This window comes from Capra hircus, chromosome 23 (assembly GCF_001704415.2).
Source record: "Capra hircus breed San Clemente chromosome 23, ASM170441v1, whole genome shotgun sequence".
Lineage (NCBI taxonomy): Eukaryota > Metazoa > Chordata > Mammalia > Artiodactyla > Bovidae > Capra > Capra hircus.
The window spans coordinates 40224682-40251907 of record NC_030830.1 but is presented as its reverse complement, the minus strand read 5'-3'; the positions used below and the strand labels follow the sequence as shown (position 1 = coordinate 40251907).

Below are 27226 nucleotides of genomic sequence, written 5' to 3'. Positions count from 1 at the left end.
AACACCAATTTCTACGTTGATCTGATCATCTCCCCATCCCAAACCTGCTCCTTCAGTAATATTCTCCATCTCAAGAAAGGTACCTCCAACCCTTCCAGTTACTCTGGTCAAAAACCTCAGAGCCATCCTTGACCCAACTCAGATCTCACACTCAACCAATTAACAAAATCTCACTTTCAAATATAATCCAATTGTGACCTCATACCACCTCCACTGCCCACATCCCGATCTAAGCAATCCTGAGCTCTTACTTTGATTAAAGCAACAGCTCTGAACTGGTCTCCCTGCTCCCATCACTGCCACATTGCCCACATAAAGCTATTCCCAACACAGAAACAAGGGGTGCCCCCCTTTAAACTCAGACTATGCCCTTCCTCTGCTCAAAACCCTCCAATAATTTCCCACTTGACTCCAGATCCAAGTCCTCATATTTCATGGCCAAATCCTTACAAAGACTTGGTTAAATGATATTGTATCTTGTAAAGCTCCTAACACAACACTTGGCTAAAAAAGCCCCCGACTAATAACAATGCCCTTCCTAAAGCCACCGGAGCTTCACACCAGGCTACATTTAGAATCACTGACAGCAGCAGTTCTCAAAGACTCCTGAAGGGCCACAGGCCTCTGAGGAGCCATCACTATTTTCCTAGCAACACTAGGATGTTATCTGCCTTTCCACTCTTATTCTCTCATGTGTACACAGTGGAGTTTTCCAGAGGCTACATGACTGGCAAAGATGCCATCACTCTGACAACTAATGGAAAGTGTACTTGTACAGTCTTGTGTTATCTGGAATTTTCTAAGATAACAGGTTAAGGGTAGAAATACGGTTTTCAGAGATTAGCTCAGTTTAATCTCAGTTTTCCACTCTTATCAGCTATCATCACTTACACATACTATAATTCCTATAAAGTGAATAACATATCATTAATTTCAAATTCAGAAGCTTTGCTTATACCTACACAAAAACACAAGTACATTTTGTTGTTTTATTTTGCAATGTTTTTAAAATTTTTAAACTTTTATAAATTTTAAAATTTTATCTAGAACTGCTAACACTTTATGCCTGCAACATTTTATTCCAAAACAGAGAAAATGTATCTATAGTAACTTTTCTAGATTTAAGAATGAATTGTTTTCTTAAAAAAGGAAGATTAGAAGACTTAATTTCTCAACCCACAGCTGTACCATTCATGTCTAAAGATGCTGAAAAAGATGAAACTGACCATATCAGGGAGTTGTCTGATTCATGAAAGAGAAATCTATGCCAAGAAAACTGGATGAAACTGAAATAAGAAACAAAAATACGATGGCTTGATAGATATTAATTACTTATCTTAATATGTCTTATACAAGACATTTTCTAGTATTATTACTGAGGCAACATTCTGGAACTAATCATTCAAGGTATTTTTTTAAAAAAATAGTATTTTACACACCCTGATCAAGCGGGATTTAGTCCAAGGATGCAAGGATAGCATAACATCTGCATATCAATCAATGTGATATACCACATTAACAAAATGAAGGGCCAAAATCTATATGATCATCTCAATAGATGAAGAAAACACACTTGACAAAATTCAACATCTATTTATGATAAAAACTCGCAACAAAGTGGGTATAGAGGGAATGTACCTCAACATAGTAAAGGCATATATGACAAACCCATGGCTAACATCATACTGAATGCCAAAAAATTGAAAGCTTATCTTCTAAGAACAGAAACAAGAGAAGAATGCCTACTCTTACCACTTGTATTCAAGATACTACTGGGAGTCTTTTAGGCAATTAAGCAAGAAAAAGAAATAAAAGGTATCCATGTCAGAAAGAAGTAAAACTGTGACTATTTGCATTCTAAACACTATAAACACTCTATGAAAGTTCTATAAAGTTCTAGAACTCTAAAAACACCACTAAAACAAATTCAGTAAAACTGTAAAGTACAAAATCAATATATAAAAATCATTTGCATTTCTATACAATTGCGTAACAATCAGAAACACCATTTACAATTGCATCAAAAAGAATACCTAGGAATAAATATAACTAAGGAGGTGAAAGATCTGAACACGGAAAACTGTAAGAAACTGAAGAAGACCCAAATAAATGGACAGTTATCCCATGTTCATGGATTAGAAGAACACTGCTAAAATGTCCATTCTACCCAAGCAATCTACAGATTCAATGCAATGTCTATTAAAATTCCAATGGCATTTTTCCTAGAAATAGAAAACAACAGTCCTAAAATGTACATGAAATCACAGGAGACTCCAAATAGCCAAAGCAATCTTGAGAACGGAGAACAAAACTGAAGGCATCAAGCTTCCATTTTCAAACTATATTACAAAGCTACAGTGATCAAAAGAGTATGGTACAAGCATCAAAAGAGACACAGATCAACAGGAAAGAAAGTCCAAAAATAAATCCATGCATTTATGGCCAATTAATTTATGACAAAGGAGCCAAGACCATAAAATGGGGAAAGGAAAGTCTCTTCGATAAATCGTGCTGGGGAAAATGGACAGCCTCATGCAACAGAGTAAAACTGAGACACCATCTTATCCCTTACATGAAAATCAACTCAAAACAGATTAAAAATCTGAAACCATGAAACTCCTCAAAGAAAACACAGAAGATAGCTCCTTGGCATCGATCTTAGTGATGAGTTTTTAAATCCGATATCAAAAGCAAAGGCAACAAATGCAAAAATAAACAAATAGAACTATATCAAACTAAAAGACTTCTGCTCTGCAAAGAAAATCAATAAAATGAAAAGGCAGTCTATTCAATGGGAGAAAATATTTAAAATCATGTATCTGATAAGAGGTGATATACAAAATACATAAAGAACTCATACAACTCAACACCAATAAAAAATCTGATTTTTAAAAACAAGCAAAAGAAACATTTTTTTTCAAGACGACATCCAAATGGCTAGCAGGTACAGGAAAAGGTGCTAATCATCAATAAATGTCACTAATCAGGAAAACACAAACCATGAGACATCAGTTCAGATCTGTTAGAATGGCTGTCATTAAACAGACGAGACATAACAAGTATTGGATGTGGAGAAAAGGGGAATCTGAGCACTGTCTGGGAATACAAATGGTTTAGCCACTAAGGAAAACAGTATGAAGGTTCCTCACAAAATTAAAGATAAAACAACCACATGATCCACCAATCGCACTTCTGGGTATTTATCCCAAGTAACCAAAATCACTATCTTGAAGAGATACCTGCACACCTGTGTTCAATGCAGCACTGTTTACAATGGTCAAGACACAGAAACAACCCGAGAGTCCACGAGTGGATGAACAGGGAAAAAGGTGACACGCACACACACAGAATGCCATTCAGCCATAAACAGAAAACCCTGCTCTTTGTGAAGTAAGTCTGAGACAAATACTGTATGATTCCACTTACATGTGAAATCTAAAAAAGCTGAGCTCGTAAAAACAGAACAGATTGGTGGCTGACAGAGGTGGGGGTGGAGTGTGACTATGGCCAAAAGGCACAAATTTTCAGTTTTTTGTTTTAGGGGGTTTTTTTTGGCCACACCACATGGTTCGTGGGATCTCAGTTCCCCAACCTGTCACTGAACCTGGGCCATGGCAATGAAAGCCTGGAATTCTAACCACGAGGCTATCAGGGAACTCCATAAACTTTCTGTTTTAAGACAAATTCTAGGGATGTCATGTACAGGATGGTATAATATTGTATTATATATTGGAAAGTTTCTGAGAGAGTAAATCTTAAAAGTTCTCATTACAAGAAAAACCAGGTATGACTATGTTACAGTGGAGAAACCAGAAAGACCTCACCATTATCAGGTCATCAATAACATCAATACTGATGTCCACCAGTACTAAGACACATGGACATCAAGGACCCTTTGATACACTGCAATGACCAGGGCACATCACTTCTGTGATATTACTCAATCTAATCAGGAGAAACCACCATCAGACCCAAGTGAAGGGACATTCTGCAAAATAACTGACTACATACTCCATGTGAGACTCAGTTTTCTTCAGATACTTCAAAACAAAACACTGAAAGAGTCTGAACACAGAAGCAGTAATGAAAACCCGCTATCTTCAATTTATCCAGACACTAAAGGGATCCGTACAATACCACCACTCTTTTCACTAAATCTCATATTTGCTTCTCATTAGCGAGCACTGGGGGAAGAGGTGGTAAATGGAGGGTGGTCGTCGTTTAAGATGGTTAGCTGCCATATTCTAAAAAAAAATGTGTCTTCAAGAGAATGGACAGCCCAATCATTACTGTGGTTGACAATACTACCTTCTTTTAAGATCTAAAGTGTCATTTACAACAACAGTGCCACATTTAAATAACTTTTCCATCCCCTCAATGAGTACACAGACATTAAAATGTATACACAGAGTTCAGATTATTAAAAATGTTTATTAGACAGGAAAAAACAGATTATAAAATTATATTTAAATAAGTTATAATGTTATAAAAACTAAAAACCATAACGATTAACAGAAAATAACTTCATCCTTATGTTTTAGAGGAAATTATTTGGCAGTTGAATGGTATTTATCCTCACAACAAGTACAGGCCTACTATGTGAAGAGCAACATGCAGGTACCATGGAAGATAAACTCTGAGAAACACATTCAACTCTAATTATAATCTAGTGGGTTCAAAACAGGGGATGTTTTTCCCACATTTGCTATGGTGAATGCGAAATATCTTTATAATGGAAGAAACCTAATAAAACTGCCTTCAAAAATATTTGGTTTTGGTATTCAGAATTTGCCCCAAATATTTATGTTTCTGATAAACTCAGCTTTTTCCCATAACACACATGTGCTAGCGCCAGGATGCGTGATCAGCTGCAGCTAAGGGTGACAATGAGCAACAGATGCTGCTGAATTTGGTACAGATTCTTCCCTGGTGGCTCAGAGGTTTAAGCGTCTGCCCGCAATGCGGGAGACCTGGGTTCGATCCTCGGGTCGGGAAGATCCCCTGGAGAAAGAAATGGCAACTCACTCCAGTACTCTTGCCTGGAGAATCCCATGGACGGAAGAGCCTGGCAGGCTACAGTCCACGGGGTCGCAAACAGTCGGACACGACTGAACCACTTCACTTACTTACTTATGCTCCTATAACTGCATTACAACCTCTCATTCCACCTGCTTTGTTTTGATTTGAATGCTGGAGTGAGGAGTCAGTTTTAGAAACATTTTTATTCGGATTTCTCCATTCCATCCATTTAGATCCTTTTGTGGATCTGTCAGGAGAAATCTGTATTATTTCTACCTCTGTACATTATTTTACCAGAAATAACACAACAGACAGACATGAACAGCCTTCTGGTTTCAGGCCCCTTGTCTCCCTGAAGGGACTGGGCAGACCATGTCTTAGGCTGCCTCTGTGTCCACACATTTAAAGATTCTACTTGGCTGGTGCAAAAGTTCACTGCCATTTCGCATTGCTGAACTTGGCCATTTGATATCATAATACATTCTTAAATAAATGTGTCTATGTTATTCATCACTTTAATGCACCTTTCTCATTTTAATTTTTTTTTTGCTAATGACATTACTTGCTATTTTATATTTATTTTAGATATAGAAATGATGTTAGTCAAAAAGCAAATCTGAGTGATTTTTTTATTCAAATTCAAGATGGGTCGTAAAGCAGTGGAAACAACTCGCAACATCCACCCATGCATTTTGTCCAGGAACTGCTAATGAATGTACAATGCAGTGGTGGTCCAAGAAGTTTTGCAAAGGAGATGAAACTCTGAAGATGAGAAGCATAGTGGCCTGCCACCAGAGGCTGACAGCCACCAACTGACAGCATCATCGAAGCTGACCCTCTTATAAACCTGAGAAGTTGCCAAAGAACTCAACGTCAACCATTCTACAGTCATTCAGCATTTAAAGCAAATCAGAAAGGTGAAAAAGTCTGATTAAGTGAGTGCCTCATGACCTGACTGAACATTTTAAAAATCGTCATTTTGAAGTGTTGTCATCTCTTATTTGATGCAGCAAGGAACAACTTCTCCACTGGATTGGGACATGCAATGAAAAGTGGATTTTATAAGACAACCGGCAATGAACGGTTCAGTGGCTGGCTGGACTGAGAAGAAGCTCCAAAGCACCTCCCAAAACCAAACTTGCACCAAAAAACGATCACGGTCACTGTTTGGTGGTCTGCTGTCCATCTGACCCGCTACTGCTTTCTGAACCCTGGCAAGACCATTACCTCTGAGAATTATGCTCAGCAAATGAATGAGATGCAACACCTTCAGCCAGCACTGGTCAACACAATGGGCCCAATCCTTCTCCACAACACCCCACCACACATCATACAACCAATACTTCAAAATTGAACGAACTGGACTACAAAGTTTTGCCTCATCCGCCATACTCACCTGACCTCTCACCAACCAATTTCCTCTTCTTCAAGCATCTCAACTTTTTGCAGGCAAAAGACTCCCACAACCAGCAGGAGGCAGCAAATGCTTTCCAAGAGTCTGTCGAATCTCGAGGCATGGATTTTTATGCTACAGGAATAAATAAACTTATTTCTTGTTGTCAAAATGTGTGGATTGTTAATAGTTCCTATTTTAATTTAAAAAGATGTATTTAAGCCTAGTTATAATGATGATGCTATGAAAGGGCTACACTCAATATGCCAACAAATTTGGAAAACTCAGCAGTGGCTACAGGACTGGAAAAGGTCAGTGTTCATTCCAATCCCAAAGAAAGGCAATGCCAAAGAATGCTCAAACTACCACACAATTGCACTCATTTCACATGCTAGTAAAGTAATGCTCAAAATTCTCCAAGCCAGGCTTCAGCAATACGTGAACCGTGAACTTCCTGATGTTCAAGCTGGTTTTAGAAAAGGCAGAGGAACCAGAGATCAAATTGCCAACATCCGCTGGATCATCAAAAAAGCAAGAGAGTTCCAAAAAAACATCTATTTCTGCTTTATTGACTATGCCAAAGCCTTTGACTGTGTAGATCACAATAAACTGTGGAAAATTCTGAAAGAGATCGGAATACCAGACCACCTGACCTGCCTCTTGAGAAACCTATATCCAGGTCAGGAAGCAACAGTTAGAACTGGACATGGAACAACAGACTGGTTCCAAATAGGAAAAGGAGTACATCAAGGCTGTATATTGTCACCCTGCTTATTTAACTTCTATGCAGAGTACATCATGAGAAACGCTGGGCTGGAAGAAACACAAGCTGGAATCAAGACTACCATGAGAAATATCAATAACCTCAGATATGCAGATGACACCACCCTTATGGCAGAAAGTGAAGAGGAACTCAAAAGCCTCTTGATGAAAGTGAAAGAGGAGAGTGAAAAAGTTGGCTTAAAGCTCAACATTCAGAAAACAAAGATCATGGCATCCGGTCCCATCACTTCATGGGAAATAAATGGGGAAACAGTGTCAGACTTTATTTTTGGCGGTTCCAAAATCACTGCAGATGGTGACTGCAGCCATGAAATTAAAAGACGCTTACTCCTTGGAAGGAAAGCTATGACCAACCTAGATAGCATATTCAAAAGCAGAGACATTACTTTGCCGACTAATGTCTGCCTAGTCAAGGCTATGGTTTTTCCAGTGGTCATGTATGGATGTGAGAGTTGGACTGTGAAGAAAGCTGAGTGCCGAAGAATTGATGTTTTTGAACTGTGGTGTGGGAGAAGACAGAGGATGAGATGGCTGGATGGCATCACCGACTCGCTGGACGTGAGTTTGAGTGAACTCCAGGAGTTGGTGATGGACAGGGAGGCCTAGCATGCTGCGATTCACGGGGTCGCAAAGAGTCGGACACGACTGAGCGACTGAACTGAACTGATAATGATTTTAAAATTCACAATCTGAAATCACTATTACTTTTTCACCTAACTAATACAACCTTCGGAGAAGGTAATGGCACCCCACTCCAGTACTCTTGCCTGGAAAATCCCATGGACAAAGGAGCCTGGTAGGCTGCAGTCCATGGGGTCGCTGAGGGTCGGACACAACAGAGCAACTTCACTTTCACTTTTCCCTTTCATGCACTGGAGAAGGAAATGGCAACCCACTCCAGTGTTCTTGCATGGAGAATCCCAGGGACGGGGTAGCCTGGTGGGCTGCTGTCTATGGGGTCGCACAGAGTCAGACATGACTGAAATGACTTAGCAATACAACCTTAGGTCCTACCTCTTTCCATATAAAACCCCTTCAAAGTAAAGCCTCACAGCTCCATTTATGGATTAAGTACTTTCTTTCCCAGCTCCTGTATTTTTGGATCACATTACGCACTGAAGTCTATCCTACACAGTTGTGTTAGGCTGTTACAATCAGAGTCTTTTTTCAATGCCTGCACAATTTGTATTAAAGTAGTGACAGCAAACTTCTACTCACCCTTCAATACCCAGATTTACTTCTTTCCCATTATTTCCAACTTCCCAATTCAGCAACAGTCACTCCTCTGTTCCTAGAGCATTCTGGACAAGGTTCTTTTACAACACAGCTATATGCTGATCACTGTGATTCCTTCAGTGGTTCTGGCCTTAGTAACAATGGCTAACAATTCCTGAATGCTCAAAATGGACCTGGAGCACTTCATCTTTCTTCACTTGGGTTTCACAACAACTACAGTAATTCAGTTCAGTTCAGTCGCTCAGTCATGTCCGACTCTTTGTGACCCCATGAATCGCAGCACACCAGGCCTCCCTGTCCATCACCATCTCCCGGAGTTCACTCAAACTCACGTCCAGCGAGTCGGTGATGCCATCCAGCCATCTCATCCTCTGCCGTCCCCTTCTCCTCCTGCCCCCAATCCCTCCCAGCATCAGAGTCTTTTCCAATGAGTCAACCCTTCGCATGAGGTGGCCAAAGTACTGGAGTTTCAGCTTTAGCATCCTTCCTTCCAAAGAAATCCCAGGGCTGATCTTCTTCAGAATGGATTGCTTGGATCTCCTTGCAGTCCAAGGGACTCTCAATAGTCTTCTCCAACACCACAGTTCAAAAACATCAATTCTTCGGTGCTCAGCTTTCTTCACAGTCCAACTCTCACATCCATTCATGACCACTAGAAAAACCATAGCCTTGACTAGACTACAATAATTAGGCACTATTTATTACCATTTTACAGATGATAAGACTCTTAAGTCAGGTTCCCACTCTTCCTATCCTATACAATATACTCCCAAATCAGTCCCCAATCTTGGAACATCTACCCTGTTCCCTTTCCCCTCTCTAGCTCCTCTTTGAAAAGGGATAAGGAAATGTACAAAGCAAACACAATATATTTTATCCTCTTTTGAACCCACTAGCTCATAAATTACCAGAGCTCTACAAGTGTCTCTCCTGCTCATAGTTTATCCTCTGTGGTGCTCTATACACAGTTAGGCCAACCAATTGTTTGTAAGGATACACACCATTCAACCCCCAACCTTGAAAACTACCATTTCAATCAAAACCAAACCACAGCAACTCTTCCAGACTTCTTCTTGCCTCTCAAATTCCTATCACCAGACCACTTTCAGTAAATACACTTCACTTCTCTTTCTCAGAAGGATGGGGTCATCTGGGAGGAGTTTCCTCAAATTCTCACCAGTACAATTCAGGCTCTAGGTTTCGTCTTTTATACATCCACAATCTCAGAAGAAAGTGAGTACATTTCTTTTCTTAAACCTGTCCTAATCAACCAGATCTACAAGTCCCCTCTAACTGGTGCCCTGGAGCCGCTTTCTAGAGACGCTGTCCAGCCTATCTCGCGTCTCTCTGCTCCAGGCCTGCCACTACTCCTGCCGTTCGCCTCTGAAATGTCCTGCTGCCTCTCTGGCTGCAGCGCGGCCCGGGCTCAGGCCTGCCCTCAGCTTTTTCTCTGCGCCTCTTCTCTCAGGCTGGCTCTCCATTCTCCCCATCTCAGTCCCTAACACTCAGCTCTCTACTCACAGCCCTGACTTCTCATTCCACCTCTAATCCCGCGGCATCAGTTCACCGCATTACTTCAGATCTGACATGACCAACACCAAAGTTCCATCTTCTCTCCCAAAACAACTTCTCTTCTAAATTTCCATTTTTCCTGTCACTCAGACCAAAATTTAAAAGTGACTTTTAACCAAAGCTCCCTTCATCTCTAACATACCATCATTAAATCTGTCCATTCCCTTGACTGCAACACCTCTTACTTCATTCCTTCACTTCACTGCCTGCTGCCATGGCTCTCAATTCTAGGAGAGAGAAGCATTTCCCCAATCTCAAGACTTGCCGCAACAACTCTCTGAAGGACACTTACGGTTCCCCAAAGTCCCCAAACCAAAGTCCTAATCCTCGGAAGTCAAGGTTGCAGACCCTCAACCTTCCCCTTCCTCACCACTAGGCCCACCCGAGGTTCAGGCCTAACACTCAGGCACGCAGTGAGCTCGCCCCCAATCCCCATCACAGTGGCCCCTTCTCCTAACAGACCTTTCCCTGCCTTCCTAGCTATCTGAATTCCATCTATTTCGTAAAGCCCAAGATGGACTCTTTCAGAATTTTGCCTCCAACCTGAGGTACTTGCAAAGCGCAGCCGGGTTTTTTTGTTTTTTTTTTGGCTATACCCCCCTGGCTTGTGGAATCTTAGTTCCCCAACCAGGGATTGAACCTGGGTCCCAGCTGTGAAAGTGCTGAGTCCTAACCACTGGACCACCAGGAAAAGTGAAAATGAAAGTTGTTCAGTCGTGTTTGACTCTGCGACCCCATGGACCTACAGTCCGTGGAATTCTCCAGGCCAGAATACTGGAGCGGGTAGCCTTTCCCTTCTGCGGGGATCTTCCCAACCCAGGGATTGAACCCAGGTCTCCCGCATTGCAGGCGGATTCTTTACCAGCTGAGCCACAAGGGAAACCCAAGAATACTGGAGTGGGTAGCCTATCCCTTCTCCAGCAGATCTTCTCCGACTGAGGAATCGAACCAAGGTCTCCTGCATTGCAAGCGGATTCCACTCCACTGCAGGCAGACTGCCAGGAAAGTCCCTACTTCTTTTTCTATTTGCTCTAAATACTTTAAGTTCTGCCTTTTTATCTGATTCCACCCAGAATACACAGCTGCCATTTGTTCAGCTGTACCGACACGGCTAAAAGAAATTTAATTAATCAGTTTAGAAAAGCATATTCCTGAAGACCAGGGAACACGTTCACAGTTTTACAAATCATCCCTGCACCTAGAATACTTTGTATAAAGATGCAATAAATTCTTGTTAACCAACATAGAACCTGGAGACTACAATGTGCATTTTAAGAAGCATCCTACAGTTTTCATAAGCTTTCATTTTTAAAATTCAGTTTTTATCTGTTCCTTGACACCCAAAAGGTTTAAAATATAAAAATTCACACATTCTCAAATATTCTTTAGGTTAATTCTAAAAAAAGAAGCCATAGGCATCAAGGGTAGGAGGGTATGATAAAGCTGGGAAGCATTTCATAAAAATATCAGTTCAGATCAGTGTTAGTTTCACTTGCTCTAATTTGACAAGATTATTTTTTGGCCACTTAAAATAAATTTTACAAACTTTAGCATGAAAAAATTTTTACCACACACACAAAAAAAAGGTGGGGATATTAAAATCTGCTCCATAATTAAAATGAAAGAGCTCTCCTAGAAAAATAAATACAAATTCTGACAACACATAGACGTCTCTTCCAGGGCACTGGATTAGTAAGGTTAACTTAAAAAATGACCCAGGAGATGTATTAGACAGAGTTCTTGGGTTCCTAGAACAGAAACCAAGTCTGGGTATCTGTAGCCTACCGGAAGAAACATCAAAGGGTCAGAAAACTGGAGTGACACGGACTACAGGGCCAGGCTTGGAAGATGGGCCTATACCCTGGCACTCGAGGGCTGGCAGCAAGAGGCACGACCTGGCCAACAACACGGACATGTGCTCAGCATACAGCTACTCCGCTCCTCACCTCCCTCAGCGGCCTCCTCGGAACCCAGTCCCAAGGGCTGAGCGGCCGACCTGCAGTGCCTGAGTCCTGCACCCGCAGGGGCCCATCAGAGAAGGGAGAGGGCACGCTAGCCCATTTGGTTTCTGAGCTGTTGAATGGCCTCCTCCTCCTCTCCAAGAGGGGCTTTCTCCAGAAAGGAGAGAATGCTCTGAGGAAGGAGGAGCTGGCCAGAGATCCTAAAAATAACAAACACCTGCCCTTCTCTCCACAGACACCCACTTCCAAAATTATTCACAGAACGACACAATATTAATCCATACTCTAATTTTCTGCCAGAAAAATCAATCCTTCAGGATACTCAGAACCCTGCGCCACGGTCCCAAGTTCTTCTCCAGATGCTCTACTATGAACACTGTTGCCTCAACGGCCCTTGGCCACCTCTGCTCAGTCTGACCCCAGCATACTCTCCCCAAGCCCCCTGCTCAAGTCCTCTGCCCCAAGTCCTTCCAAGCCTCACACCTTCTCAAACCCAAGAAGAATTCACCTCCCTTACTCTTTCTCCCACAGCACTGTATTTGTACTTTAAAAAAGTTTTAGCATCAAAGCAGAGCAATTCACAGGGATTATTTTTTAAATAAATATAAGTTGCCTTATTACTTTTATGCATTTAAAATAATTTCCTCAATATGCAATAAACTACTAATTTTTAATGGTACATAGTACTTATATCATGAAATAAAAAATAAAAGTCGGATCTTGAAGGATTTTTCTGGTTCCAGTGGCAGCCCCAAGTTCAAAACTGGTAGGGTTCTCTGTTGATTTTTTTGTTTTCAAGTCCGTGGGAATGAGGAGGAAAAATATCCTTTTCCTTCCCTCAGACACTAGTTGGGTTGGTCTCCCCTCTTAATTTTCTTTTTCCCAGCACAGACTGGGGTGGGGGCAGAGCAGGGAGAGAGGAGAGGATAAGAACTATCTTCATCCAGAGAAAGGCTTCTTTCCTGTTCTTCTGCTGAATCAATGGTAGCTGCCCCACAGCGGATGATCTGAGGACGGCAAGGTGCTGGGCCACCTACAGCGCCGCCGTCACCGAGTACGCTGCCTGCCCTGTCCGGCACCTCTCCTAACACTGAAACTGCCACAAACGATCAAACCATGGGATCACTGAACTACACTACTTTAAGATCAAATACTTCAAATATCACACTGTACTGTAACTCCTGCCTTAGTTATCTAACTCCATGCCAGACCTCACGAAAGTCAGGGCCTTATTCACTGAACACAGCACAGTGCCTAGCTGAATTAACAAGCAAACAACTGAGGTTCAGAAATTTCCCCAAACCACCTTCTTACTACAATTTCCTCCAACCTCAAGTTGCAATGAAGCAGAAATTGCCTTTTTCTGGGTTATATATTTACAAAGCTGACACTGAATACGGACTTGTGCCAGTCCCTAGACTAAGTGTTCTATATAATAAATAATTTCACTTAACCTTCCCATAGTACAATGAAATAGGAGAAGACGAGGTGTAAAGTAATTTGCTCAACATCAGAGACTAGTGAGTGTAAGAGCCAGGGCCCCCGCCGACTGACTCCGGGACCCAAGCTCTTCACTACCTCAGACACCAAACCTCAAACAACACCCAAGGGGCCTGGGCAGTGCCTACGTGTCTGAAGTCCATCAGATCATTCTGAGAGAGACACATCATGTTTCCAAAGTAAAGAGGTAATAACATTTTCATCTCCACAAAGAAATAGGCACTCTTCCATTTTTCTTGAAACATGGAACCCTTTTTCTCTTCTTTTCATTTTTGAGAGAAATTTACAAGGGTACAAGAAACATTTCCTCCTAACTCTACCTTCAAAAGGGAGAACATGATTTGGGAGAATGGCACTGAAACATGTATAATATCATATATAAAACGAATCGCCAGTCCAGGTTCGATGCATGATACTGTATGCTTGGGGCTGGTGCACTGAGACGATCCAGAAGGATAGTACAGGGAGGGAGGAGGGAGGGGGGTTCAGGATGGGGAACACATGTATACCTGTGGCGGATTCATGTTAATGTATGGCAAAACCAATACAATATTGTAAAGTAATTAACCTCCAATTAAAATAAATAAATTTATATTTTTTTAAAAAAGGGAAGAACATCTTAGCCACCACAATAAATGGGAGCTGACCCTGGGCCCTGGTATCACAGAGATAAAGACAAGATTCCTTATTTGAAATTTTTCAATATTAGTATGTTGGATACTAATATTTTTAAAATTCTTAATCATCTTGCAGCCCAAACACAGCCATGAGCCAACAGTCTGTAGTCCTCAAAATGTTTCAGGACAAACAGGCTTTCAAGGGCTATACATCCAGGCATGACCTTCCATGACCTACCTGGCCCAATGTCTCCCACCTGGAATATTTTCATCGGCTACCCAAATCCAACCAAGACATTCAGGTATGGTGTCACGCACCTCAAACAACTGTCCCTAATATTCCACCTCATTTTCAGTCCCTTTCAAATTCCTCTCCATCACTTCTCTAATTTTACACTCTAATCTGCATCTTGCAACAGTTTACAGCTCCTCACAAGCTCAGATTCTGCATTCTACACATCGCTTTCTTTTTTTTAATTGGAGGATAATTACTTTACAGTATTGTGATGATTTCTGCCATACATCAACATGAATCAGCCACAGGTGTACATACGTCCCCTCCCTCTTAAACTTCCCTCCCACTTCCCTCCCCAACCCACCCCTCTAGGTTGTCACAGAACTTTGGACTCCCCGCGTCATACAGCAAATTCCCACTGGCTATCTACTTTACATATGGTAATGTATACGTTTCAATGCTACTCTCTCAAATCATCCCACCTTCTCTCTCCCCTACTATGTTATTCTACACAACTTAAACCCCTCAGTTGGAAGTATTCTTTATAGACACCACAATTACTTCTGTACTTAAAAAAAAAAAAATCCTTTTTGAAAGAAAAAGTCACTCAAGAGTGCCTAGCTGAAGGATGATACCAAGTTAGTTTCTTATTAAAGTTGTCAAACCAATGAAAATACCATAGAAATATAGTTATTACATATAGAGACTAACTCATTTTTACCAATAAAATCTAAAGGTTTCATCTTACTATTATTAAACACAGTCTATCCAAACTATAAAATCTCCAGGGAAGAAATCACCATTGCAGTGATAAGTGTAAAAACCTTGAGTCAGGGCTCAGCACACTCAGTAAATGATGACTGAAGTTATAAGTCTGGTAAACAAGTCATTTAGTAAACAAGCAAATAATCAAAGTTCCAATTACTAAAAATATATTAGCTCATGGTATTCATTATAAAAAGTGTTTTACAAAAGCATATAACTTTTCTTAGGGCATATTTTACTAAGATTCTTAAATATTCCGAGAAAGATCGCCACCCTTCCTTTTCACAGAAGCAGCAGCACTGTATGCGTGAGCTCCTATCCATTTCTGTTCATTGCTAAGCTGCTGTCATAAAGCAAATGAGAAGTGTTAGACAGCAGACTTCTAGGCAGTTCTTGGAGAAGGCAATGGCACCCCACTCCAGTACTCTTGCCTGGAAAATCCCATGGACAGAGGAGCCTGGTGGGCTGCAGTCCATGGGGTCACTAAGGGTCGGACGCGACTGAGCAACTTCACTTTCACTTTTCACTTTCATACACTGGAGAAGGAAATGGCAGCCCACTCCAGTGTTCTTGCCTGGAGAATCCCAAGGACGAGGGAGCCTGGTGGGCTGCCATCTATGGGGTCACATAGAGTTGGACACGACTGAAGTGACTTAGCAGTAGCAGCAGTAGGCAATTCTTTAAAAGGACTTTTTTCTTTCCTCTTTTACAAACAAAGAGATCAACTAACTATATACAAAGAAAGTCTACCTAAGGGATCATTTCTTTTTTATGTTTATAATACACTTTTCTTCTTCTCTTTATAACATTTTGCTTCCACTTGCTTTAAATTTTTATTCTTTCTGTAATAAGCTTTATCCTGGAGTAGAAATTCACTCTCTTTATCTCCTTTTGGAAGTGCTCACAAAATACCACAACATAAGATAATGTTTTACGACACTTGAGTTACTAATTTCCCATTTTAAAGGGGGTTAAAAAGCATCCTGCACTGCCTACAATTTGTTTTATTGACTGCATTTGGACAAAGTGCACAAAAAAATACGCTCTTACCGTGCCTCAGATACGTAACTAGATTCACAGAAACAGCCCGCTTTTGGTTAACTGCACTAAGCAAGCGGCGGCAGAACATAACTTGAACAGTAAGATGTCAAAAAGAAATTTTAAAAATCGCTTCATGTTTGTTTTGCGAATACTTCTGGTGCTCACATTTGAATATGGGCGTTTCATTCTAGTAATTTGTTTCTATTTCAAATTAAATCAGGAGGTTACACGGGCAATGACCTTTTTTGGTCACACCTTCCCACACCCAGCTCTCCCTGTGAGGGAGTGTTAGAAAGAGAGAGAGAAGTTTAAGGCCTGGACTGTGAGAAGGGAAAAAAACAGTTTTCTTTCTTCCTGAGTAGGAAAAACCCAGCTCTTCCCTACTGTGTGCTTCTTCCCTGTGAGTCTCTACTGCTCACACAGAAGGCTTCTGATCAGTAATACTTGGCTCTGACGTCTAAGGCTTCTGATCAGCAAATGTGTGTGGGGTTTTCCACACCAAGCCAAGTCTCTGCAATGCCAGGGGTGTTCCACAGTTTAACTCAATTCTGCCACTATCCTCCCAGAGAAAGTGTCTACCTGGAGATCCCACAGGTTACCGTCTCAGTCCTACGAGACTGTCCCTGTCCCCCTTCAGATGGTGGTCCCCAGCACAGGTTATAACCTGTGCTTCTGACCAACCAGCTACAGATCAGAGGTGCCAATGACCCCTCTCCTTGGGTTCCTCCCAGACCTCAGGGAAACACTTCCTTACATTCACAGTTTCTGAAAGGACACAGGTGAACAGCCTGGTGAACAAAGGTCCTGTCTGGTCAGAAGGGTCCTGCATGAAGGGGCTCTGCCCTCGTGGAGTCTGGGCGCATCACCCTCCCCATGTGGATGTGTCTGCCCACTGGAAGTTCTCCCAACCCCACAGAGGCTTCACTATATAGGCATGATCAAACATTTAACTCCATTTTCAGATTTTCTCCCTTCTCAAGAGAACTGCGGGGGGGGGAGGAGGGGTTTGCTGAAAATTTCAAGCTTCAAATCATGGCTTGGTCTTTCTGGTGACCAGTTCTCATCCAAGAACCATTCAGGAGCCCACCCAGAGTTGCCTCGTTAGAAAAAGACACTCCTATCACACAGGTAATTACAAGTTTCAGAAGTTCTGTGTCAGGAACAGAAGTTAAGGACCAATATTAGAACAAGAGACACTCCTAGTGTTTTTGTCACTTTGGAAATTAGAAGAGTTTAAGGAGCTTTATGCCAGGAACCAAGAACAGAGATCAATATATATATATATTCTATTATCTCACTGTCTGTCTCAGGAGGAGCTGAAAAGCCACAACTCCACTCAGAATTCTCCCTCCTCCCCACTCCACAGCTGGGGACAAAGGCACACAGCTAAAGTGAACAGCTGCCTACCATACACCATCCTGAGAAGAAGACCCTATGGCTTAAAAGGTCAACTCTGAGTAGTCTAAAGAATGAGATTTCAGAAATGAGAAAATACACTATGAACCAGAGGACTGCTGAGCTGCTTTTCAGAAGCTTGAAGGCAAGTAGCTTCCATATGACAGCACTCTCCTGACACACACAGCCCACTGACAACACATCCCCCTCTCGAAAGAACTGATCTCTCTCTCTCTCTCTCACACACACACACAGCCCCACACCCACACACACCCACTCGATTCCCAGAAGTTCCTCACTCTAGAAGGATCCCTGGCATTTAAGGTAAACAAACCTCAATAAAACTAGGTAAGTATTCAAAAATCATAGGTATTCTAGTGGCCTGGGTTCAAATACATTTCTGGGAAAAACTGGCAAGCTTTTGCTCTATTAAACAAAGAATGTCCTCCAACCTTTTCCTTGCAATGCACTGCAGTATTAACTCGTATAAGCTAACTACGTGACTTGTGTGCAACAGCCTACTACACACACGTGCACACAGAAAACCTCTGAAAGAAGGAGTGAGAAACAGGGTGGCTAGAGAAGACGGGTGGGAAAGAGATTTCACTCCATGCCCTTTGCAAGTTTTGAATTGTGTATTGTGTGCATAAGCATTACCTATTCAAGGTAGTCTTTCTGAGTAAGTTACCCTAAAAAGAGTGTAAAGAAACTTTAGGGTCTCGACTTCACATCCTTTCAGACCTACCTCTTGAAAAGACTACAGTATTTTATCTCTACCTGTACAATACTTAAATACACTGCTATTCTTGCTCGTTTACTGGTATTTACATCGGATGCTTCACAAAAGCAATGGCTTCCATTCTGTCTTGTTCATGAACAGTATCCAACCTGGAAGCAGGCACTCAGTGAAAGTTTGTAGGACAAATGAATAAATGAATGAATAAATCTAAGCATGAACACCTGGATCTCCCGGATGGTACAGCGGATGAGAATCCGCCTGCCAATGAAGGGGACACAGATTCAATCCCTGGTCTGGGAAGACTCCACCTGCCATGGAGCAACTAAGCCCAAGAGGCCCAACTACTAAAGCCCGTGCGCCTAGAGCCCACCCGCGACGAGAGAAGCTCACACACTGCATCTAGAGAAAGCCTGCCCGCAGCAACGAAGACCCAGTGCAACCAACGGTTAATTGATTGATTAAAAAAAAAAAACTGAACACCTTTTCCTATTCAAAAGGTCAGGAAGAAAAGGCTTTAAAAAGGCTGGGAAAAAGATTGAACACGCGAGGATCTATGTTACCTCAACGTAAACATTCTCAAAATGGATTCAAGTTTTCATGAGTGTTGAGAGTATTTTACTCAGAAACTCAGGTGTATATGTTTTATTACTAAATTTTAAGTCTGAACTTTATTTCCAAATTCAATTCCTTATTCTTTTACCCATATGTTATCGTTTTTTGTCCATGATGATTTCTTTGTCCTGTTTCATGTTAACCACCATCAACCAAATCCTTTAGATTCAGCACCCATAAACTTTACACCTTGTTTCTATTACTCTGACCTACATAAAGAAAAAAGGGATGATGACAGGAAAATTTTATGAGCATCCCTATTCATCTTTATCTTCAAATTAACTACTTTAATATTAACAAAACTTCAGAATCCAAATTTGACATACATTTTTGACAATGAACCACTATCGACAAGTCATTAAAACAGTATCACTACTTGATTATAGTTTGTTGGTGTGTTTATTTAATTGTTAATAAAACTTTCCAGGCCATCAGCAAAATGAAAATCCTTTTCCCTAGGCATCACTAGGGTTGGGGATCAGTACAGCACATCAAGTGCCCAACACAAATCCTGTGAGATGACATAGACTTTCAAGTTCAACATCTGAAAGAAATCCTAAATGTACTATGATAGAACCATGCAAAGAGATTCTGAAAAGATTTACAACCAAATACACACACCTTCTGTAAGCTGATACTCAAGATCATCAGACACCTTGTCACTGGTGGTGGTTGGTTTAGCCGCTGTCATGCCCGACTCTTGCGACCCCATGGACTACAGCCTGCCAGGCTCCTCTGTCCATGGGATTCTCCAGGCAAGAATACTGGAGTGGTTTGCCATTTCCTTCTCCAGGGGATCTTCCTGACCCAGGAATCAAACCAGGTCTCCTGCATTGCAGGCAGATTCTTTACCGACTGAGCTACGAGGGAAGCCCACCTTGTCACTAAGAGTGGAAATAAAACAAGAGCTGGGAGACTTCTCTGAGACCTATCTATCAACACTTTACTGGTAGACACCAGCATTTGGTCTCTTTTGGTTATTTTCAGTTCCTCCACTAGACTGCAAGCTTCCTCAAAGTGGGGACTATATGTTCACTCATTCACTCATTCATTCACTCACTCACACAGTCAACAAATAATATTGAGCATCTACTACTATTCTAAGCACTGAGGACACAGGAGTGAATAAAGAAGATAAGAGAGACACACATCCCTATCCTCAGGGACTCGCCTGCATGCAGGTGAGAGGAAACAGACAATACACAGAATGAATACACAGTATGTCTCGATGGTGATGTGTGCTGCCAAGAAAAAAAGCATTAACAGATGCACAAAGGACTGCTGTTATCTTATACAGGGTGATCGTTAAAGACCTGTCTGATAAATTTAACAAAGACCTCAGGTGGAGGAGGGAGCCATGCAGACACCACAGGGGAGAATCAGTACAGAAGCTAGCGGGCTGGAAGAGTGGCGTGAGAGAGAGGGAGGGTGATGAGATGAGCTCAGAGCTATGGCAGGGAACCAGATCACCAGAGCACGGGTTAAGACTGTGGATCTGCTGAGACAGACCACGACTGGAGCAGAGGAGTGACAGAATCTGACTTCTGTGTCAGAAGAATCGCTCTAGCACTGTAGCAATGAAGACTAGGGGGTAAGGGCACAAGCAGGGAGACCAGTCAGGAGGATAAAGTCATAATCCAGGCAAGAGGCAATACCGGGTTAGGCCAAAACAATGCAGTGGAGGGAATTCCCTGGCAGTCCTGTGGTTACGACACTGTGCTTCCACTGCAAGAGGCAGGGGTTCAATCCCTGGTTGGAGAACAAAGACCAAGTAAGCAGCGCAGCACAGAAAAAAAAAGAGTGCTGAAGGAATAAACAAACAAATGTGTTCTTGAACAAGAGCCTTGCCTTTTGCTACTATTTCTACTACCGTTTCTACTAAAAGCAGACACACAACACTTTATTTATTGAAAAATGAGACTCACCCAAAAGCAAATAGAGCAAGAAGTACAAAAGAATAATGAAGATCTCAGTACAATTTCAGACTAGAATACACAACTTGGGAAGCAGGTATAAAAGGAGGTAACAGGAGAAACATCTAACTGACTAACTTGTATTTACTAGGCAGGCACAAGGAAAAGAGTATGGGGATGCCCACAAGTGTGTGCACGCATGCACACGCACACACACACGCTCGTGCTCTCTCTCTCCCCCCTTCTCTCTCTCTCTCTCTCTCACACACACACACACACACACACACACACACACACACACACAGCCTCAGGAAAGATGTAGAAACACAAGGATCAGAAATGTCCAGTCAGCTGGATCCATGCACTTGTGGTGACTCTAGGGCAATGTGATACTAGACAATCCCCTAGATATGCTACAAAAGGACTCCCCAACCGGCCTGGGCTCCACGGGAAGCTCTTCACCATGGTTCTCACCCCTGGGAGTGCCACCTGAGCCTTACTTCCCACTCTGGAGCCTGGGGGAAGGTCCTTTCACCTGCTCCCTTGGGGGCATTTTTACTGACAAACACTCAGGCTACCAGAGTCTCCACTCACTGAGGGTGTTCAATGTCAGGCATCCCCTCACCCAACCTAGTGAGCTCAAGGATCTGAGGAAATGAGAACCAGGAAGCCCATGCCACAGAGGCAGGGCTCCTGACGGAAAAGCTCAACAAACAAAACTAAGACCTTTAAGGACAGTTTTGTTCTTTGTTTTTAAAAAGATATATATATATATATATACACACACACATATGCTGCTGCTACTACTGCTAAGTCACTTCAGTCGTGTCCGACTCTGTGCGATCCCATAGACGGCAGCCCACCAGGCTCCCCTGTCCCTGGGATTCTCCCCACAAGACTCTGGAGTGGGTTGCCATTTCCTTCTCCAATGCATGCAAGTGAAAAGTGAAAGTGAAGTCGCTCAGTCACGTCCGACCCTCAGCGACCCCATGGACTGCAGCCTTCCAGACTTCTCCATCCATGGGATTTTCCAGGCAAGAGTACTGGAGTGGGGTGCCATTGCCTTCTCCCATATACACATGTATTTTTTTCAATAAAAAAAAACAAGGAAATCTGAGATGATCCAGTCAATACTTACCTTTCTGCCTCAGTAAAAAAGACCCCTGAGGAGCAACTTCAACTTTCCCAAGCACTGCGATGTCACCCCATGTATAGTCAGTATCACTAGCCTTTCCAGGAGAGTATTTCACATTGCTAGATATTTCAACTGTCTAAAACGCCTGTCACACTCCCCTACCCCAGGCCAGGAAGGACAGAGTACAAGCAAGCCCACCCCTAGTATCTCTCCCTTTCTGTAATCACAGAGGCTCCAAAGAAGAAAAGGAATGGGTCTAAGAGAGAAGATTTCACTGGAAGTGCTTTAGGAAGGCCCCAGGTGAATACCATGACAAAGACGAATGTCTTAATACCCAATTTAGTGAAATAAAGTCTTAAGAAATATGTTTCAGTCTTCTGTAGTGTTTATGATATTAACTGGAAGATATGGCAGATTAAAAATATAAATGCAGAAACTTTCTGGCAGTCCAGTGGTTAGGACGCCACGCTCCCACTTCAGGGGGCATAGGTTCCACCCCAGGTCAGGGAGCTAAGAATCCACCATGATGCACAGCTTAAATAAGTAAACAAATAAAGTATATTTTTTGCTAATCTTTGTCAGTCACGATGTAGTCAGTCCATGATCTTGACTCTGGGTCTACTGTTGAAATGCAAGTTGTCTTTCATATACTATGTCCACCATGTTTGACCTGTATTTTTCAGCTCTTGACTTTAAGAAGAAAAACAAAAACCTGAAAACGTTCATGAAGTGATCTATATGCAGGGTCCATCTAAACTTTTAAGACTTCTTTTCCATCTTTTTTAGTTTTCTAATCCATATTAATCAATCAGCAATTTTTTTTAGTAACTTGAAATTACTGGATCATTCCAAAGCATTTGAAATATTTTTCACAAAACCATTCTTTTCGAACTCAAATTTCACCAACTGGCATATTTAATTATACCGCATAATTACAATTTTCAGTGTATTACAACAAGTATATACAGATATAGAGATAAATACAATGCATTTATTTCAAAAAACATAAATACAGGGATCAATACAACTGGCTGGGAGCCCACGTGGTCTGGAACCTGTCAGGACCAGCAGCTCACAGAGCAGAAGCAAGTGCTCAGTGTATCGAGTGGTTAAAGCAGAGGCTGGGCAAGAGACTGTCCACTGTACATCAGGTGCACTGTAAGAATGTCTAATTATCACCAACGCCCCAACCTAAAGGTTTTATCGAAATGTCACCATAATTAGTAAAACATCTACGGAGGGGAATTTTCCTGCTACTGATGCTTGTTTATCAACAGGAAAAGCAGACAGAGATTTGAAGGAAAAGAACTCATTTTCATCATGTTGTTGAGTCTCCCCCTCTAGGCTTCCTGCCTGCCTGTCTCCTTTGTAACTGTATCACAGAGCCTGACATTTAATGAGTGCTCAATAAAGCTGCTCAGTAAACTTGCTGAATATGTTCACACACCCCAACCTGGATCAGTATCTCAGCTGCTATCACTGCTGGCCTATAAATAAAATTTTCTGAGGCTGGAAAATGGAATGCTAGAAGGTTTGACTCATGGTCTATTATCTGCTAATATTTTCCATCTTTTTCTTTACATTGTATGTATGTTTCTTGACACTGGTTAACTAAATTTATAAATCAGGGTCCTATTCATACTTACATTATTATTGTTTTAATGCTAATATCGATAGTATTCTGTAAATTATTCTATCTTGATTAAAGCCATTAGTGCTCATTAAAAAATAAAATTGGGTTGAATGTCCTATTGAGTTTGAATTTCACATTCCCACAATGCGTGGCGGCTAATACTTCCAGTTTCTGGCACTACTACTGAGAACATAAAAGTTCTCCTGGAACTAACAAATTACTTCCCTTCCAACACAATTATATAATCTGAGAATTGAATGGCACCCTAGAGATTATTCCGTGGTCCAAAATCCCTCCCAATTAAGGGTTCCAATCAAAAACCACTCAACTTTTTGGGACAAGGAGGGATGTTTATCTTTAAATCCCATGTTACAGAATGCTGCACCGATATAGTAGGCTCTTAACATATATTAGTTTAAACAAATCTAAAATACACCCATTTCATTAATTTTATTCTTCCTAGGCTTTAGCTGTATTATCTACTGAATCTGTAATTAAAGATTTGCATGAATCTTCTGCTCATTAACCAATGTTCAAAAAGAAATTCAGTAGAGGAAACTTCGTGATCAGTCAAATGTTTTAACATCAATGCTGCTTGTACTGGTACATAATAAATCTTTAACAGAAAATAGAAAACCAAGTCTTCATTACTTTGCTTATTATCCATAAAGGGTTTCCAATTTATCCAAAATATTCACATGTTCTCAATTCCTTATGATTTATTTAACATGTAAAGTTAAATACGATTTATTTAACATGTAAAGTCTTTCATCACTCATACAATTATATACCCTTCTCCTTATAATTGGGGTTCCCACAGATTTAACCGTATTACTACAGTAAGACATGCTATTATGCTAATTAGTTTTCCCTCCAATTAACAGCCTGTGATCCCATCTGATTTCCCACAATACGACATGATAATGGAGAGAACAAAGCCTCTGGGGCAGTAAACATCACCAGTCATTTTACTTTATGCAAGTATGTATTCCAAAACAGTACACAATTTACAGCAAGGCACTGCCTAGCAGCTATTACAATGCATCGGTTTTGAGTACTTTCACAATATATTCTTGGACACAAAGTATACATTTCCAAATCTAGTTTCCTACTGTTTCGCTGAAAGGGAACACACAAACTCTCTCAACAGAACCATTATAGTGCTTTTATTAACTTTTTTTTTCCCAGGCAATAAATTTCCACTTCCTCCTAAATATCTTTGGACAGCAACTTCTGGCAACCCATCTGTCTTTCATCACAGCTTCTTTTCATAACTAACGGGTCAAGTTCTTTTCTCTCCATTTCAACACGATGTACTGTACTTGCAGCCCTGCCACGACAGCCCACTGCTGCATGCTGGAATACAGCATATTGAATTTCACTGTCCTTCACTGTTTCCAGTTTAACTGCCATTTTCCCACCGTACACACGAGAGGAACGCGTTCCCACAGGCATCTTATGAATTTCCAAAGCAGCTATTCTTTGAGAATTTACAAAAAAGAAAAAAAATTTACCTTCTCTGAATTCCCTTTATCACCAGAGAAACGGCTTTGAGGAGTTTAGTGATTTTTTTTTAAAGTACCCTATACAAAAAGAAACTGATTCTAAGCATTTCTATTTTGCAAGCAAATTTAATCCGAAAGATCTTCCTAAGGCAATGGAGGAATGTCCGGGCAAAGAATCTTAAAAGACCGATTTTGGCTTTCCCAATTAAAATGAAAAAATTTTCAACCCACAAAGATTATCTTATCAAATTGTCCTTTCTTCTCAGGCTTATACCATATGGACTACCCAGCGCAGTGGCAAATAAACAACTGGCTTTGGCTTTTGCACAACGCCCTAAATCTTCCTAAGACTCCCCCCACCGCCTCGGGCTCCCAGACGTACATAATCCCTCGGCAAACCCCGAACCTGCCAATGAAGTGGATGCTTTCTCCGCCACAAAGGGCCGGCCCCGCGCCGCGTGCACGGCGGCTCCTGCACACACACATGTGCCGGGCTGGCCTGACACAAGCGCGGGGCTGCCCTCCCCGGACCCCAAGCCGCAGGCCCGGCCCGAAACCCGCGCGCTCTCCCCGGCCACCGCCTTCTGCCCGCCGCCCCTCTCTCCTCAGTGACAGGAGGCCCGCTCGCGAGTGCCCCGGCCGCGAGCTGCCCTCCCCGTGGCCCGAACCTCAGACCCACTTCCCCTCCGCCCACCGTCCTCGTCCCTCTCCCCCTCGCCCTCGCCTCAGGAAATTCCGTCGGAACTTCACTCGGGCCGAACCGAGCGGCCGGGCCCGGGCCGCGCCCCCCACCCCGCGCCTCAGTCCGAGGTGACCACCGACCCCGGAGACCCCCGGCCGGCCCCGCGCCTCACCTCCTCCTCACTCTCGCTGCGGAAACACAGGCACGCGGCCCGCTTCTTGTAGCCGTCGCCGTCATAGGTGCGGGTCTGGTTCGACTTGAGCTTCATCATCCTCCGGGCCCGGGTTGGGGGGTGCGGCGCGGGTCTCGGGAGTCGAGGGTGGGGAGCCCGCTCCGGACGGCCGCGCGCGCGCGCGCGCCCCCGGCTCGGCCAAGGGAAGCAGGGAGGGGGAGCCGCTACTCCGTTACACGGCTCCGCCGCTGGCTCGCCGCGGCCGCCTCATTCCCCCCGGCCGAGGCCCCGCTCCGCCGCCGCCGTCACGGCTGCCGTCGCCGCCGCCGCCGCGGCCGCCGCCCCCTCTGCCGCCGCCACCCCCGACGACGACCGCGCCGCCATCTTGGGCGCGCTGCGTCAGCGGCGTAAGGCCGCGCCGGCCTGCGGGACGGCCGCGCGCTCGCAGCGCCGGCCGCGTTCGGGAATCGCGCCCTCCCAGTCCGCCCGGCGTAAACGAGCGTCTGGGATGAGAGGGCGCCGCGGCTCGACGCGGCCACTACGCCAGTAGCGTAGGGGCGGGGACGGGGAGCAGCTCTGGGAGGAAGCGAAGGGGAAGAGGGTGCGGGTGCTGGGCTGCCCCTCTCCGCTAAGGAGGCGGAAGCCAGAATTTGCCCAAGGTCACGCCGCCTGGTCCTTGGCCTTGCTCATCCATCAGGGAGCGGGTGAGAGGGAGGTCTAGAGGTAAAAAGTAGAATGCAGTTAAACGCAATGGAGAGGGCAACCCGAGATTCCTGGGATTAAGCACTGAACAGAAACGGGGCAGAAGGTGGTGCACGTTGCCTTGACATCCAGGATCTCTGACAGTCTATGGGCTGGGTCATGTAATTCATTGAAAGGACAGGTATTTTACCTTACATCTCTTTATCTTGCAAAAAGACAAATGCTTCCTGTTTGGGTATACAGGAGGGCTAGAAAGGAGTGAGAAAGACAGTGTGCAAATCATAAGGCATCATCATTTGGGCAGTAAAAGAGGAGACACTGTGGATGTCGAATAGATTCTCCAGGGAAAGACAGCCAGACGCCCTCCAGCAAGGTAAAAGGAGTGTGACTTGTTCTTAATAGCCCACACCGAAAGTAGTGCATGTGGATGCCCCGGAGGTTCTGAAAATCCTGTGTGGGATTTGTTTGTGAATTGCTTATTACCCTCCCCCCTTTTTTTTTTCTTTTTTTGAATTTGGGTGTATTTAGCATAGTCCAACCCACTCCAGTGTTCTTGCCTGGAGAATCCCAGGGACAGGGGAGCCTGGTGGGCTGCCATCTATGGAGTTGCACAGAG

General features: G+C 43.0%; 1 protein-coding gene and 1 non-coding gene across 2 annotated transcripts in view; both read right to left on the bottom strand.

Moving 5' to 3' along the window:
- The window catches only part of NUDT3 (nudix hydrolase 3), a 114654-nt gene extending 88342 nt beyond the window's left edge, over positions 1-26312 (bottom strand). The window contains exon 1 of the mRNA XM_018038783.1: positions 25909-26312. Within this exon, the coding sequence (XP_017894272.1) occupies positions 25909-26007 (99 nt within the window). The 5' untranslated portion in view covers positions 26008-26312. The remainder of the gene's footprint in view (positions 1-25908) is intronic.
- On the bottom strand, positions 10623-10694 carry TRNAE-UUC. Its single transcript has one exon. It is a non-coding gene; the product is annotated as a tRNA-Glu (tRNA).